The sequence below is a fragment of the Canis lupus genome, chromosome 15 (genome assembly GCF_011100685.1).
Source record: "Canis lupus familiaris isolate Mischka breed German Shepherd chromosome 15, alternate assembly UU_Cfam_GSD_1.0, whole genome shotgun sequence".
Taxonomy (NCBI): domain Eukaryota; kingdom Metazoa; phylum Chordata; class Mammalia; order Carnivora; family Canidae; genus Canis; species Canis lupus.
In genome coordinates this window covers 47,828,838-47,846,293 of record NC_049236.1, presented here as the reverse complement: position 1 = coordinate 47,846,293, position 17,456 = coordinate 47,828,838, and the positions used below count along the sequence as shown (strand labels likewise).

Below are 17,456 nucleotides of genomic sequence, written 5' to 3'. Positions count from 1 at the left end.
CAATTCTGACATTATCTATCTGGAGATAGCATCAAATCCCAGAGGTTAAGGGCTCAGTCCCAAGAGACTGCCCCCTACTTCAGATGCAAATTGCAAGAAGTATGTTCCCAGGTTACCCACTTTTGTTCAACTTGGCTAGAAATCAGTTTCCCACAACCCTTTCCTTAGGTTTGATTAATTTAGTAGAGCAGCTCACAGGCCCTGGGGAATCACTTGTGCTTATCAGTTTATTTTTTTTATTATTTTTTTTAATGAATTTTTTTTTAGAATTTTTTTAAATTTTTTATTTATTTATGATAGTCACAGAGAGAGAGAGAGAGAGGCAGAGACACAGGAAGAGGGAGAAGGAGTCTCCATGCACCGGGAGCCTGATGTGGGACTCGATCCTGGGTCTCCAGGATCACGCCCTGGGCCAAAGGCAGGCGCCAAACCGCTGCACCACCCAGGGATCACTGCTTACCAGTTTATTAAAGGGTAGATAAGGGACACAGTTGAACAGCCAGATGAAGAGATACATAGGATGAGATCTGAGAGGATTGTGAATGTAGGAGCCTCTGTCCCTACAGAGTTGGGGTACAGTCACTCTCTGGTGTGGACATGTTCATCAACCTAGGAGCCCTCAGGGTGCCCTACTATTGGGATTTTTATGGAGGCTTTCTCAAGTAAGCATGATCTATCATTAACTTCATTTTCAGACCCTCTTTCTTCCTTCTTCCAGAAGGGGTTACTGAAAGTTCCAAGTTTCTAATCACAGCTTATTCTTTCCAGTGACAACTCCTCATTCAGGAGCTCATCTAGAGTCACCTCATTAGAACAAAAGATGCTTCTAGTGATCTTATCACTTGAGAATTTACAAGACTTTTAGGAGTTTTGTGTCAGGGATGGGGCCAAAGACCGAATATTAGACCAAGAAATGCTCCTAGTGCTCTTACCGCTTACAAAATTACAAGGGTTTTAGGAGCTCTGTGTCAAGAACCAGGGACAGAGACCCATATATGTTTTTTTCTATCATCTCACAAAATTATTAGTGAAATACCTTTATAAAGCTTATCTATTATAATATCATGATATAAATAATAATAAGGGGCAGCCCGGGTGGCTCAGCGGTTCAGCGCTGCCTTCAGCCCAGGGCGTGATCCTGGAGACCTGAGATCGAGTCCCACATCAGATTCCCTGCATGGAGCCTGTTTCTCCCTCTGCTTGTGTCTCTGCCCCCCTCTCTCTCTCTTTGTGTGTATATCTCATGAATAAATAAATAAAATATTTAAAAATAAATAAATAATAATACAGCAAGTATATTTTAAATATTTATGAAGTGTCAGGCATATCTTTTTTAAACTAATAGACTTTAAAAAATAAACTAATAGACTTTATTTTTTTGAGGAATTTTAGGTTTTCAAAAATAGTGATGGACTGTAAAGCAAGTTCCCATATCCTCCCTCACCTGCAACCCTCCTTTTCCCATTCCCTATTATTAACAGCCTGCATTAGTATGGTATATTTGTTATAACTGATGAGTCAATATTAATACATTATTATTACACATATATCTTTTTTTTGATCCTTTTAACAACCAAACAAGATAGATATTATCCCCATTTCAAAAATAAGGAAACTAAGATTAAGTATTAAATCTGGACTCACTGACAAATGTATAAGAAGAAGAGCTTAGACTATTATATTCACTTTTTTTTTTTTCTATTTTACCTACTTTGAGAAATCCTGTTTAAAATACCTTCTGTCTGAAGAAATGTGTGTTTGGTATTGTATATAATTTTTAAAAAATCACAGTAGGAAATCATTTTATCCTAAGATTTGATCTTTAGAATTAACGTGCTTATCTTGTGTAACTACTAGATAAGAACACCAGTTTGTGGTTGCCAATGATCACAGTTGCAATGATAATTACTAATTATTTTATAAATACTCTGAATGCAGTATAATTTAGTTTTGTTGTTATAAGCCTTGCTATTTGTCTAATGGCAATATAGTTAAACATAAAAACAGCAACAATGCCCTGATTTTTCTTTTACAACACATCAGGTCATTAAATTCCTTTTAGGTATGTGGATTGTTCTTCTTATAACTTAAACTATTTTTTAGTTATGTTTTTGTTTCATAATAATGGTAGATCAGGCAAAAATGGACTGCCCTATCTGTAAATTAGCACTGTGTATAATTGGTGGACACAGTAAATCTATGGCTTTTATTTCTCACTTGGAAAGTCATTTTATACCTAAAGATGGATCTAGTATAAGCAATCTGTACAAACAGTGGTTTATATCGATTTGAATATCAGTATCAGAACTGAGTATATTGTATTGCCAAAAAAAAAATCAATACTGTTGCTCTTATGGTCAAATACATGTTTCATCTAATTTATTTCAAATATGCTGTATATTGGGCAGCCCAGGTGGCTCAGCAGTTTAGCGCCGCCTTCAACCCAGGGTGTGATCCTGGAGACCCAGGATCAAGTCCCACATCAGGCTCCCTGCATGGAGCCTGCTTCTCCTTCTGCCTGCATCTGTTCCTATCTCTCTCTCTCTCTTAAATAAATAAAATCTTAAAAAAAAAACCCCAATATGCTGTATATTGATGGAATCCAGGTTCTGCTATCCTTTCTCTCAGCTGTTTGTCTCAGGGTAACTCTTGCTGAGAATCCTGCCATGATATATAGGGTACTGTAATACACCTGAAAGAAATGTGTCCAAGTCATACCTTTTCAATGTTCTAGCACAACTATTATTTATTTTCTGTGATTTTTATGATTTCAAAAACATGGCACATTGTTATATTAATTAAAAATTTATTAATACAATTATATATTTGTTTTATAGTGAATGGACATCCAATACTCAAAAGAGCTAACATCCAGGTTGTTGGAAAGTTAGTATGCAGATCTATAAGAGAAAGGAAAATGAGACAACATTTATCGTGAGAAGAAGAATAATGTTTCAATACAATTTTAGTATCTTAAGAATTGAACCTATCTACCCAAAGAGATACATTAACATCAGCCATGGATTAATTATCACCAGGAAAAAATGACAAGCATCTTTGGACATCAAAAGAAGGATTCCAACAACTCAATTTATAATTCCTAAATATCTTTGGATGAGCCATTCATTGGATCTTCTTCATTAAAAGCTACCGTTTTATCATACTGAAGTTGAAACCACATAGTGTCAAGTATTCCTTTCATTGGACTTTAATTTCTTTTGTTCCATTACCAATCAATGCCACGAAGAAACTTTAAGACTTTGATTTCTAAAAATGCACTTACAGTTTTTGGAAATGACTCCTCAAAATGTTTTTTCAACTATATGACTTTATTAGTGTATTCATAGTATTATTTTTCCCTATTCTCATTCCCTACTCAAGTGAAAAACCGGAAGTCTGTCTATAGTGTTCCTAAGTTACCTGCCTTAGTTAAGAAAAGATTTGAAGCAAAGCAACTAACACTAGTTTCCTAAGAATCTTGAATTTAATTTTATCTACCTATCCATCACTTATCCATCAATCCCTCCATCCCCCACCCCCTCCTTCTATGAGTGGGTTTGAAGAAACAATTGAAGGATAGCTGAAGGAACAGAACCTATAACTAACATGGAGACTAGACATGAACAGAGGCAGGAGCTACATGTGCTTCATTTTTTCAGTTCTAGCTTCTGATCTATTACTTCTGTAATCGACTCTGGTTTAAGAACAAAATCTCTCTCAGGCTACTTTATGCAATTTACTGTAGAATCCATATGGAAGTTATTAGAATAAAATCTTTAGAAAAACCAGTTACAAGAATCATGTTAAGTCAGGGCTCCACCAAAACCAGAACCAAGCTCGATTAAAAAACATGCTGATCCTCTAACGAGAAAATGTTTGCAGTAAAACATTTGACAGGGGGGAAAAAAAGCAGTTATGAGCTCAAATGTAGACATTAGTGTATTTGTGAAATTAAATTATCCGTATTTACTCTGTTGGTAATTGAGAGGGTTTCATTTTAAAGAAAAACATTTTTTCTTTATTTCAATACTGAAAAAAAGCTGAAAAGTGCAGAATAAAGAAAAAAAAAGGAAAAAAATCACACATGAGTTGATTCCAGCATGGTAACAGATCATCAGCCTGCTCCTTTTTATAGCATTATTAGGATAATAATTTGGCTAGCCTTCTGCTACCACTATTCAAAAAAAAAATTGGGGAACAAAGGCATGGAATTACAATGAAGGCACCTAGGATACAGGATTTCCTAATGAGTGTTACATAATGAGTGTCACTATTTCAAATGGCAAATATATTTATAAGAGAAAGCAATTAATACAAAAATATCAAAGTTACCTTATAAAAATAAAATATAGAAATTAAGTTATGATTATGACAATTGGGGTCAGGATATAGAAGTTTAGTTTTCCTTTAATAAAATGTGATGATCGTTTTTCTCTCATATTTCCTACATTTGACTCTCATTCTTGATTTTTAGCAAAAGGAGGTAGGGCTACTGAATGTCTTTTAGAGGTATGATCCTACATTAAAGTTCGGTGACAATATGTCACTCTAGAGCTGCAGAAGACAGTGTAAGGTCAGGGAAAAGAAGCCTTCACTTTTCAATAGTCAGTTTCCATATAAAAATTGGCACTTGGTGCTCATCAGAGAACAAGAAATATTGGATATGCTCTAAATGTCCATTGTGTTTTTGAGCCAACTACCTGATGGAAGTCATCACTTATATGTAAATGAACTGTCAATGGCTTGCCACTGTTGGCAGTCACTGGACTGTGAAGGGTATGTCTTAATAAGAACCGAAGCTCTTCACAGACTTTGATTTACTGGAAATAAAATAGAAAAGTCCTCTGAGACTACAAAGGACACTTGTTTCAGATAAAACGTCTAGACAGTAGCAATATATTTAGGGCTTTTATTATAGCAAAACTGCAAATGAGGATGGAGTGGTGAGAAAGTCCCCGTGACCCAGCTGAGTTCTAAAACACGGTTTCTGACTAGAGTAATACAATCTTTAAAATAGCTAAGCCAAATTAAATCAAAGTGCATTAAGAAAAAAAAAATCCAGAAACAATGAAAAGTCAAGATTCAGGTTTGTTATGTCTTTTAAGTTGTCTATGTCTTATGTTTTACACGTTCTTAGGAGTCTATATTTTTCTCAATAAGTTCAGCTACTAGAATAATAATGCAGCTCTGATCCTACAGCATGGACTACCTCAGGAAAGTCAGGTTTCAGGGGATTCTTCTTGGTCTATCCATTCCTTTCCCCAGCTTCCACTCCAAAACACATACCTACAATACGGAATTTTCCATAACTATTCCTATTTTTATTAATGCTGTTAATAACAAGCATTTATTAAATTTGCAAAATGCTTTGGTATTTGCAGTATACTTTTGCCTAAGTATGAACTGTGGAAACTTGATCAGTGTGAAAAAATGCTTAAAGAGGGCAATGTAGTTGATATAAACTTAAGCCCTTCGTGAAGTGAATCATCTCCATTCAGAGAACCATAAAATGGGGTGGAAGGGGAGAGGTGTTTACAGGACAAAGAATAAAGAACAAGGAAGAGAAAAATAAGGCATATTGTCTGGGGCCACATAGTCAACCTTGTTGGGGGTGAGAAAGGACAAGGAAATAAGTATAAAGCCCAGAGTTGGCTTTGCATTTGGGGACTGGCTGACAGCATACACTGCGTTTCTCTGCTCTAGTGGAGCGTTTACAGGGACACGAAAGTTATCTAAGTTTCAGTTTGCTGACATGGCACCCCAGGCAGGAGTGGCTCCATCTTGGGCCTAGAAATTTATTTCAACAGTAGGTAGACCAAATTTTTATATTAACTACTTTCTCCCAAAGCACACTGTGTTCAAAGAAGTGTATCAGTCAGGGTAGGTTATCAGCTTTGAAAAACAATCCTAAAAATCCCATTGGCTTAAAGTAATAATATCTTTTTTGCTTCCTTCACTGGCCAGCCTGTCAGCAGGGACTCTGCCCCATGAAGTCTTCCAGAGATTCAGGCTTTTTCCATCTTAATAGCTTTGCCACTCTTTAGGGCCTCTACTGCAGTCTTACACCCAGCCAGTAGACAAGAAAGAAAATGGAGAAAGCATACCCTCTTCTTAACTTCTTCAGTTTGAACTTTGAACACCTCACTTCTCACATTCTTTTGGAGATAACTTGTTACCTGGCCCCATTGAAATTCAAGGGGGCTAGGAATTCCAGTCTATTCTATATCCAAAAAGAAGGATTTTTTTTAAAGTATTTTTTTTAAAGATTTTATTTATTTATTCATGAGAGACACACAGAGAGAGAAAAAGAGAGAGAGTGAGAGAGAGAGAGAGAGAGAGGCAGAGACTCAGGCAGAGGGAGAAGCAGGCTCCATGCAGGGAGCCCGATGTGGGACTCGATCCCGGGCCTCCAGGATCACGCCCTGGGCTGCAGGTGGTGACAAACCGCTGCGCCACCAGGGCTGCCCAAGAAAAGGGATTAAATTGCATTCCTCATTATTTTAGGGAACAAGAAAAATTTCAAATGGCTTAATGTGAATTGTCATCATTCTCGTCTAACATTCTATTATAAAGATATGCAAATAATCTAGTTTTTTGTTGTTGTTGTTGTTTCCCAATATTGATCTTGCAATTTATCAAGAATCCTGCCAGCATCTAGCATCAATTTAAAAGGAAAACTTTTTTTTTCATTCCTCAGGTATGTGTTTTTCTTTCCTGAAGTTGAAGAATTTGGAGTTTTATTTTGTTTGGGTTTTGTTACTCAAATAAAAATCATGTCAAGTAAATAGTTTTCAGTAATTTATTGATAGGAACCTTTCTTTTTATATAAAAGATCACTCACTTCCAGTCTGGAGAAACAAGCTACCAGAAACTAATACTTGCAGAGCAATGGAGGGAGACACAGAATTGTACCATTTCCAAACTTTCCTATAGAAATAATCAAGAAAAGAAAACCAATAAAATGGTGTGGGACTGACTTATCATTTCAGAAGTAATTTATTTTATTCCAATGGTAAGAATATTGAAGAAATAAAAATTTGCATTCTGGGGTGTCTGGGTGTCTTAGTCAGTTAAGCATCCAACTCTTGATTTTGCTTGGGGTCTGATCTTAGGTTGAGAGATCAGCCCACTTTGGCCTCTGCACGGGGCCTGGAGCCTCCTTGGGATTCTCTATCTCCCTTTCCCTCTTCTGCTGCCCTTCACACTCCTCCTCACCTGATCACATTCTCTGTCTCTGTCTCTCTCTCTAAAATAGGGGAAATAATGAAAATTCTAATTCTAAAAGATTTCTAAACAGCTGAGGGAAAGGGAGAGAGAAAATGTAAAGAACCAAAATCCTGAATAGATTTGCTGAAAATCGAAAGTCCTAGCTGAAGCCTCCTCCCTTCAAAATTGTTATCTCTTTCTGGAATAAATACTTAAACATTCTAGTTTTGGAGTTCTTAAATATATTTCACATTAGACTCTCCAATTTGTATTTCCTCCAATTTTTTCGAGCAGTCTCTGCACATTTGATTAGTATTCTACATTGTGAAATATACGTTTCCAACATAATAACAGTAATAGTAGTAATCATCATCATCATCATCATCATCATCATGCAAAAGCTATATTTTAAGCCTTCCCATACAAAATTTTGCTTTGAAAATGAGTTGGGTAGGGGCAAAGAGCAAGTACCAAGCACTTACTTATCCTGCTAGAATAACTCACAGCAGTGACCTGGCCTGGTGGGACTGAGGCCAGTGACTGTAGGGTAGCTTCCTGGTTCAGACTTCCTGATTTTGGCAAGCCTGTTCCTGGGGTGATACAAAGAGTGACTCACGAAACTGCTGAAATCTGTTTCTTCTGCAATAGCAACAATTTTTTGAGTTGTCTATCTCTCTTAATAAATCTCGTTCTGATTAATATAGCTCCTATTGTCCTGTCTTCTGAAATTGAGAACCCTGACCCATATATTTTCTTTCCTTCCTTCCTTCCTTCCTTCCTTCCTTCCTTCCTTCCTTCCTTCCTTCCTTCCTCCCTCCCTCCCTCCCTCCCTCCCTCCCTCCCTCCCTCCCTTCCTTCCTTCCTTCCTTCCTTCCTTCCTTCCTTCCTTCCTTCCTTCTTTCCCTCTTAATAATGCTAGTCAAATATAAAGGTATTTAAAACTTAAGATGAGTTTTTCAAAATGAACATTTTGGATGTACTACATAGGCATAAATGCCAGACATGCAATCTCCTAGCATGTCACATTGTCCCAAGCAATCCCAGTTCCACTTTTCCCCTGCATATAACTGCAGCTTCATCTTAGTTGAAAACATATTTGATATCTTAAATAGTATTTCTATAAGTAATTCTCTATAGAAGAAAAGCCAAGGATATCAGAAAGGTAACTTTATTTTTGATAGCAGGATGATAATTTGATGAAACTCCAGAAGCTTGACAGTTGCTTATGATCCACGAAAATGGAAAGTGATGGAATAGGAGGAGATTTATCAATTTAATCTTTCTGCGTTTTGACATGTATATTAAAGACTAAACTATTTGTAAATGTACTACTGTTTCGATGATGATGTAATAGTTGGTCTGGAAGTAGAATATAGTTAGATGACTAATGGAACAGAAATTTTGGGACTCTGTAATAAGTAAAATATGGTTTTAAGAAAGACTGATGTTGCCTTATACAACTATAGGTGCTATAGATTTTCATCATAAACCAAGATATCAGGCTAATCTGTAAAAGAATCTGAAAATACGTCTTTGAAACATCATTGGTACTTCAGAATCTTAAATAGCTGATATTCTTGATAAAAATATGAGTTTATTTATAACACTCCCTTATACTGAAAGGAAAACATCACCAAATCAAAAAATCCTGTGAAGATAAAATCTAACTATTTTATAGAATTGAGTAGCTGGATGGGGCACCTGGGTGGCTCAGTGGTTGGGCATCTACCTTCGGCTTAGGGCCTGATCACAGGGTCCTGGGATTGAGTCCTGCATCAGGCTCCCTGTGGGAAGCCTGTCTCTCCCTCTCTCTATATCTCTGCCTCTATTTCTGTGTCTCTCATGAATAAATAAATTAAATCTTAAAAAAATAATAATAATTGAGTAGCTGGAGTGGGCATTACTTAAATGGTCTAGAGCTCTCATTTTTAAAAATAAAAGTTTAAGTGAGGTCACAGGGCAATTTAATGTCTGAGCCAGTCTTCTTTATCCTATTCCTTCTTACCACCCCAGAAGACAAAATGAAGATAATTTTCTAGAAAGAATGCAGCCTCAAACCAGGCAACATCTCAAATGACAGATGCTGCCTTCTGACTTCTCTGGTCTTCCCTCCTCTCCCACATAAAAAATCTCACTGCTGTCCTTGCTTGCTTCCTTCTTTTCTTCACGCTTTAGAATAGGTTAGCTAATTTGATCAATTAAATTGGTTCAAGGTGTTAATGGATCCTAATGGCTTCATGCATTACCTTGTTTGCATTTTAACTAGGCCTGTCAACTGCCTGTGAGTGTCTAATGCTGGGAGCTTCAGATGTTGTGCAAAACAGTGGAGGGGCGTCCTGATTACATTTATGTCAAGGTTTACTACTAACTTCATTGAACACAAAAAAACCCTATTAGAAGTTTTATTTTGTGTGTCTGTTAGGACTGGTATTAAGTGAGCCACCCTCCTATTACACATCGTGACTAGATGATTCTATCACTACAGCATATTATTTCAGGTTTTAATAGAGGGAAAGTCCTCGTTTAATCTTGACTCCAAGACTAGCCGACACAAAGTCTAGGAGTCAAAGGTGAAAGAATTGCATTTCTTAAAAAACTCATATTTCTTATGTAAGATTGTTTGCCAGTTACCTTCTCTTCAAAACACCTTTGGGATTTGTCCCTTTTCACATTCTCATTCATTCTGCTAGGTCAGAACGTCATCACTTCTAATCTAGATTTCTTGATATGTCTCTGAATTTTCTGCAATAAATGGTGTCCTGTTCTCCAATCCGTCTAGCAATGCATGGCCCTCCTACTCGGGTCTGTCTTATATATACACCCCTGCTCCTGACTCTTCAGACTCTCAGCTGAAGTTCAAGCCTTACCCTTGTGTTCTGTGCTACTTGTAATACCTTACTGCCTTGTCTCCGAGACCACCCAAAGAAAGTCTCCTCCATTAGTTCATGGCACCTCTCCCATTGTCTCCTTGTCTGCTCAAAATTTAGCCAGTCATCTAGAGGTCCCTTTTCAACCTTTCCTAGAAAATCATCATCCTTAGGGCGTTTATTCCTTTCTACCAGTATGAATTTGCACCATGTATTTTTGTTCTTGCTAATGTTATTTTGCACTAATTTCTACTGGTCTCAATGAATTCTCTCATGTGCCTAACTTTTAACTCACCAGAAAAAAAAAAAAAAAAAAGACTCTTGAGAGCAAAGATTATACCACATCCCCAAATCTAGCACAAGTTTTTGAGAAAGGTTCATTGAATTAAGAGAATTTACACCAGGCTGCCCAATCAACCTGAACAGGCTAGCAAGGGTTTTACTGAGATGTGAAAGGCTTCAGACTTTGATCCTACACCAAACGCTGGCAAATACATAGACAGGAGCCAACTACAAAAAGGCTGACGAAAAAAATGTGTTATCTAAATTGAGACAATTGTGATAGTAACAGGGGCACCAAAAATAACTAAAATTATTTATTTTCCCACAAACTAATTTTGTTAGACCAAAAGATAATTCTATTAAAGACTATTTTCTAAAGACTATTTTCAAAATTAAAACTCTTTCTTAAAAATAACATACGTCTGCATGCCTTAATGCAACATACCAAAACACCTTTTAATTGATTATTTGAACCTTAAAGAGAAGATATGCCCCATGATTGTTCTTAGTATTGATACCAGAGCCCTCAGGTGCAAGAGTATCTGGCACCAGAGATTCCAAAAACATGAGGTTCAACCATTTGCCACTGACAAAATCTAAAGGCAGAAAGATGAGTGGTGGTGAAACAAAAAAGGGATTTATTCAACTTATTTCCATGAGGCCAATGCCAAGAAGACAGCAAACTAGTGTCCTAAGAGCTAGGTGCTGTGAATATGGCTAAGTTTATATAGGAAAAATGAGGAACAAAGATGGATGCGTATATGCAGCCGGGCAGCAAAGGTTAGGTTGATCATTGTCTCGGGTCAATCACACAGGGTCTTGATGGCTTCAGGGCAGCTCTTATTGCTTGAGGGGGCAGTTTCAGTTCCCATGGCTGGATGTTTTGTCCTCTGGGTCCCTCCTAGAGTTAACAGGTAAGCTGGAGGGGAAAACAAAGCAATTAAGAAGAATAAATTGAAGGCAAAATGGTGTCAGTCAGGGCAATGACTGGATCCTCATTCAGAATTAATTCACATTTTAAAATCACATACTTTAAGGAATTAGCTGTAGCTCTTTAATACAATGCCACTGGTATTTCTCTCAAATGTGGTCTCATTCTTTTTATTATTTTTTCCATAAAACTGCCTGGAATAGACTTCTAAGTTGCATTTTACAGTTAAGAAATTTAAAATGGACACCTTCCATTGAAACTTCTCTGTGGATTATATTATTTTTAATTGAGAGAACACTAAAAATGCCAAGGTATCTGGTAAGCCCAGAGCAAATTCTGCTAAATGGAGAACATTCTCAAGCATAAAATTTTTTGTATTAGCATATATAAATATTTCAACCCCAATATTTTCGCAGATATTCAGTTAGCCTCCAGTTAGAGTCCATTCTTTAACATCTGTACATGAAGAAAGTGTATCAAATATGTTAATATGATTTTTGAATGTTTTATCAACTTTAGATGGTGTAAAATCATAGGCATTTTTGTCAGTTTCATTGCATTCAACAACATAACTTCTTCAATTATATGTTAGAATTCCAATAACGTGATGTTCCTACCAGTTGAGATACTCCAAAGCAAAACTATAGAATTTCAGCATTAAATCTTATATATCATTTAAGCTACTCTTGCTTTTATATGAATAAATGTCAGTGTCTTCTTGTTTACTATTGTTTTCCGATATAGTGCAATTCAATAAAATCTTTCAAAGACAGCATCTTTTGATAACTCCCTTTGTTGAATGTCTTTAGTAAAGATTTCATATTGATTTTGAAGAAAATGAAGAAAATCTAGATGACTCACAGAGTTGATTTACAAAGTAGTTCTTTAAAAGCAAAACATATCTGAAATCAGGTTGATGATGGGCAGCAGTGAGAGAAAATACATACTGTTATGCTGAAGTATGGCTTTTTTCAATCTTGTTTTTGTCCGCAAACTTTGTAGTATAGTTAACCCTAACTCAGGTCACTGTGTGTGTGTGTGTGTGTGTGTGTGTGTGAAATTCCACAACTGCAGCTTCTATTTCAGAATGGGGCAACTTATTGGTATGTAGTCTGAATTGTGTGTGTACTACAACCTATTCTTAGAATATTTCTGCCCCAAATATTTCTTAATTTTGTAAGGGCATTGTTTTTACCATAATCCCATTCTTCATAAAATTTATATTGATGTTATCACTGCAAATATAAAAACTGTATTTTCAATATTGGACTTTTTAACTTAATTTACTAAAGCACTTAAAAAAATACTAGATGCCTCACCTTTGAGAGAATGGAATTCCAGAAAAAACCCATTTCACTGTAATTCCATGAAACATGAAAAAAATCATACTAGCATTACAACTGCCTTAAATGATATTCCCCTTTATAGGATATGATTATATTAATATAATACACTTTGTGTATTGTCTTTTTCTGCTGATAGAGTTAGCACATTAATAGATATCACTTAACTTGGAGATAATATGAAAGAAACATTGGATTTGAAAATAAGCAAAAATCCATTTAGTAATGAATTCAAACAAATGTCCTACTTCATGGTGTTATACTTAAAGGCATCTTCTGAGTCTGTACATTTTAAGTTAATCATCTTTGGGTATAATCTTAAAATAACTCCTAGAAAATTTTTTGAGAAATAAATTCAGTCCTTAATTTGTAGATGAATGTTAAAGATTTCTTGAGTTGATGGCTATGAAAATATGTTTGTTGCAAAATTAAAATGTTACTATACAAGATATGGGTTAACAATTCCGAAATGATTTTACAGGTATACTCAGGCATGAACAAAGAGGTAAATGCATTGCATATCATGGGAGTGAAGCTTCTCACTTGCCTAGAAGTTACAAATAAGCAAAGTGTAATGTTTTAGAATGACAAATTCTAAATTCTAGAACAAACTCTAATAATATTGAATTTTAACCCTAAGGCTAAAAAAACCCTCTGTGAGTCCATAATAATATATAAGTGATTGAATAAAAAATGGGAGAGAAAATATGCTACCAAAATAAGTGTAAGTTATAAAGCTACACTCTACTTTTTATTGGTGACTGGTCTCCATTTCCTGTACATACTTCACTTCACACCTAACCTGTAACTTGCTGTATTTCTTACTTGACTCCACCAACTCAAGGTCTGGAAATTCAGTACATCTTGGAAACTCTGACAGGGGTTCGAGCACAACTGTCTGGTATACCATGTAGCTGGCAGAGGCGGTGGCATCAGATATATGCCCCACCAGATTGTGGGAAACCTTCCACAGCGGAAACACATACCAAATCATCACGTTGTATACTTTAAATACATTACAATTCCATTTGTCAATCATACCTCAATAAAGCAGGAAAATAATATTAAAAGCCAGGATATTGCTAAAACTAATGAACTGAGTTTAATTTACATTTCTGTAAGACTAATGGTAGGAGCTTCCACTCTGATGAGCATCCCTAGTAAATAAAAATATACTCAACCTCCCCACCCCCAAACCTTTCCCTACTGTAACTGGATACCCAAAGAAGTTGCTGTCTCTAACAGCCATTGTTGGCACACACTTTGCTTTATTGGGGAATACTCTGCATGTTGTCCTTGAATGAAGATGTAAATTGTATTACTTATGAAAAAACGTTTGGAAAAGAGAGATGGGGCACTGAAGACTGACTTCCGGAACTAACCCCATATTGAATGAGACTATTTGCTGCACATACACATCACATACTGGCAGATGATAGCTATGACAGAAGCCAGAAGTGTGCAGGGGAGGTTTACCAATCTCATTCTGGCTTATTTTTAATATAATTATTGAAATTAATTCTTCAGTAAAAAAATGAAAAATCTGGGGAAAATGCTAACTGATTTGGAAGCTAGGACAATAGGTATAAGTCAGCACTGTTTCGAGTAAACTAGAATGTGTGGTCACCTTAATTATAGAATGGAGATTGAATCAATTCCAAGGATGAATTGTTTGTCCTTTTGAAAATGCTAATGCTCTTAGCCAGGAGCATGCACTTTTCAATTTGCCATAGTCCTCCTTACTGTGTCTATTTGTTCTCCAAGTTAATTTCATCAATTATTTGGGTAAAATTGACATCTTTATAATATCCTCATTCATGATCATGGTACAGTTCATCACTAGTTCAGGTGAGATGAAGGAATGATGCTTAAAATAGCCATCAGCTGGTGACTGTGGGTGACAGCTGGATGGTGGCAAATATGTCACAGAACCACATCACATGAGGTCACTGAGCCTGTGATGGAACAAGACCAAAACAAGGCAATTATGTAATGACACAGATGAAAATAAGGACACCGCGCAAACCACAAAGATGACCTAACACCCCCTCCCAGGTCGGTGTGAATGTTACTTATTTGACAGTTACAAAATTACTTGTTTTTCACACCTTTTAGATAAAGTTGATCGCCAGTAAACCACAATCCCTAAGCCATTACCTCTGCTTTCTGACATCATCCAGTCCAGAGAAAACCTTCACTTCCTTAGGCTTCCTCCCAAATCACCAATTCAAGCCCAAATCCTGTCTAAGCCATCATATGCATCCCCTCCTCACTTCCCCATAGCATGCAGTTTTCCTTGCTTGAGCCAAGTAATCAGGAGAATTGACGGTCAATTTGAAATCAGGTTGTTCTAAAGGTCTCTTTATTTGGGTCTTTGATGCGGGACTTCCATTACCTTAAATAATAGTCTGAGGAACACCTGGGTGGCTCAGTCAGTTAAGCGCTGACTCCTGATTTTGGCTCAGGTCATGATTTCAGAATCATGGGGTCAAGCCCTGTCTTTGGGGATCTCCTTGCAGCAGGGAGTCTGCTTGAGGATTCTCTGTCTCCCTCTGTCCCTTCTCCTCCTGCTCTCTTTCTCACAAATAAATACATAAATCATAAACAAATTAATAGTTTGAATTTGGGGATTGTTATAAGCTGAATTGTGTGCCTGCAAATATTTGGTGAAATCTAAACCCCCTTAATCTTAACTTCTTATTTTCAAAGTACCCAAGATGTGATCTCACTTGGAAATAGAGTCATAATAGATGTAATTAGTTAAAAAAAAAGTCATACAGAAAGAGTGGGACAGTAATCCAGTATGATTGTTCTTATAAGAAGACAACCACGTGAAGACACAGTTAGGGGAAGCACCACGTGAACATGGAGGCAGAGATTAGAGGTACGCAGCACAAACCACGGAGCAGCCTGATTACCAGGAGCTGGACAAAGAATCCTCCCCTTGAGAGTTTAAAGGCGGTGTGGCCTTGCCAACACGTTGATTTCAGACTACTAGGCTCTGGATCCTTGGGAATTTCTGTTATTTTAAGCCATTTAGTTTATGCTACTCTGTTAAGGTGGCCGCAGGAAATAAATACAAGCTTACATATTTTTGTTAGGTGTTTTCTTAGGTACATTATAATTTTGTGGCTATTATAATCAGTATCATTTTGTTATAATTTTAATTGGTTATTGGTTCTTTATTTTACATATTTAATATATTAAAACATGCCCATTCCTTTTGATTTTATATATTGGCCTTCTGTCTAACCACCTTGCTGAACTTTATTGTGAGCTCTAAATTGTTTGTTTAGAAATCATATATCCTCTTTATTGATAAATATGCTGTATACAAATAATTGTTTTATTTATTCTTTACTCATTTATTTTTCTGTGAGCCATTCCTTGACTGTGAACTTTGGCACAATGATGAATAATAATAAATGATGAGTGATAATGGGCAATGCTACTGTATTCATGAAGAATGAGCATATTAAGTTTTACTATATATATGTACATATTTTTCCTTAGTTTTTCATTTGTCATGTTAATGTCAATGTGTGAATTACATTGCAGTATTTTCTTTTTCCTTTTTTTTTTTAGAGAGAGAGCATGCATGTACACAAGAGGTGGAGAGGGGCAAAGGGGAGGAGAGAGAGAGAGTGTGTGTGTGTGTGTGAGAGAGAGAGAGAGAGAGAGAGAGAGCATTGCAAGTAGGCTCCATGCCCAGTACAGAGCCTGACATGAGGCTCGATGTCATGACCCTGAGATCATGACCTGAGCCCAAATCAAAAGCGGGGCACTCAACTAACCAAGTCACCCAGGCACTCCTGCAGTATTTTCTGATGTTGAATCATTCTTGAGTTCCTATGAGAAATCCTCCTTGGCTACAAGGTATTTTTTAACACTGCTGGATTTGATTCACAAAAATTATATTTAGGACTTTTTCATCTATATTACCACATGCGATTATTTATAATTTTGGTTTTTCTTAAGTTCTCCATCAGGTCTTATTTTCAAAGTTACATTAGCTTCCTGACGCCAATTTGTTAATCTCTCCCTAACTCTATTATGTAAAACTTTTTATATAAGATAGGATTTGAAATTAATAAAATGATTCTGTAAGGTTGCCTCAGCTTACTAAAGGCTTTTTTGAGCGAGGTATTGTAGACCTCAGTTTCATTTTTTAAAATAGGCATTGAGGTTTGTCTTTTTTTTTTTTTTTTTGTAAATTACTTTTGGTAATTGACATTGACAAATTTTCAATGTCCTTGAAAAAAATTGTCCTCAGAATTTGCTACTATTTGTAAAGTACCTCTTGCATTTATAGCTATGTTCTTCTTTTCCTTTCTATATTAATATTTACTTGTACCAGGTCTTAATAGTACCTACCATAGAGAGTTCCTATGAGGATTAAACAAATTAAAGTGTTCACATCAACCTTGCTAGAGGTTGTTTATTAGTCTTTTTACCAACATCCTATTACTTTTGTGATTATGTATATTTTTTCTATTTCATTATTTTCTGCTCCTGTCTCTTTTATTTCCTTATTTCTACCTTCTTTAGGGATAATCTGTTTGTTTCTTTTTTATAGCTTTTGTAGCTAATTTGTTTTTAATACCTCTCATTTTTGGAATAATTACATTTGTCTAAAATTTCTATCTAACCAATGTTTAGCTGTGTCTATTAGGTTTGATATGTAATATTTCTGTTATTCATTGCAAATATTTTGTAATTTTAATTTTTAATCTTTAATTTAATGATATTTAGATTATTGTAGTATTCAAAGGTATGATATAATTTTTAAAAATCTCTCACTTCACATTTTAGACTGTTGAGTTTGGA

General features: G+C 36.0%; 1 protein-coding gene across 7 annotated transcripts in view; it reads left to right on the top strand.

Annotated features, from left to right (window-relative positions):
* Nucleotides 1-17,456, top strand: part of IQCM (IQ motif containing M) — a 436,649-nt gene that overhangs the window by 404,795 nt on the left and 14,398 nt on the right. For 6 of the 7 annotated variants that reach the window (XM_038558978.1, XM_038558974.1, XM_038558975.1 and 3 more), the window contains one exon: nt 2,838-4,083. The exons of the other annotated variant lie outside the window; for it this stretch is intronic. In XM_038558978.1, the coding sequence (XP_038414906.1) occupies nt 2,838-2,938 (101 nt within the window). In that variant the 3' untranslated portion in view covers nt 2,939-4,083. Of the gene's footprint in view, nt 1-2,837; nt 4,084-17,456 lie in introns of those variants that run through there. 7 annotated transcript variants of the gene reach the window in all.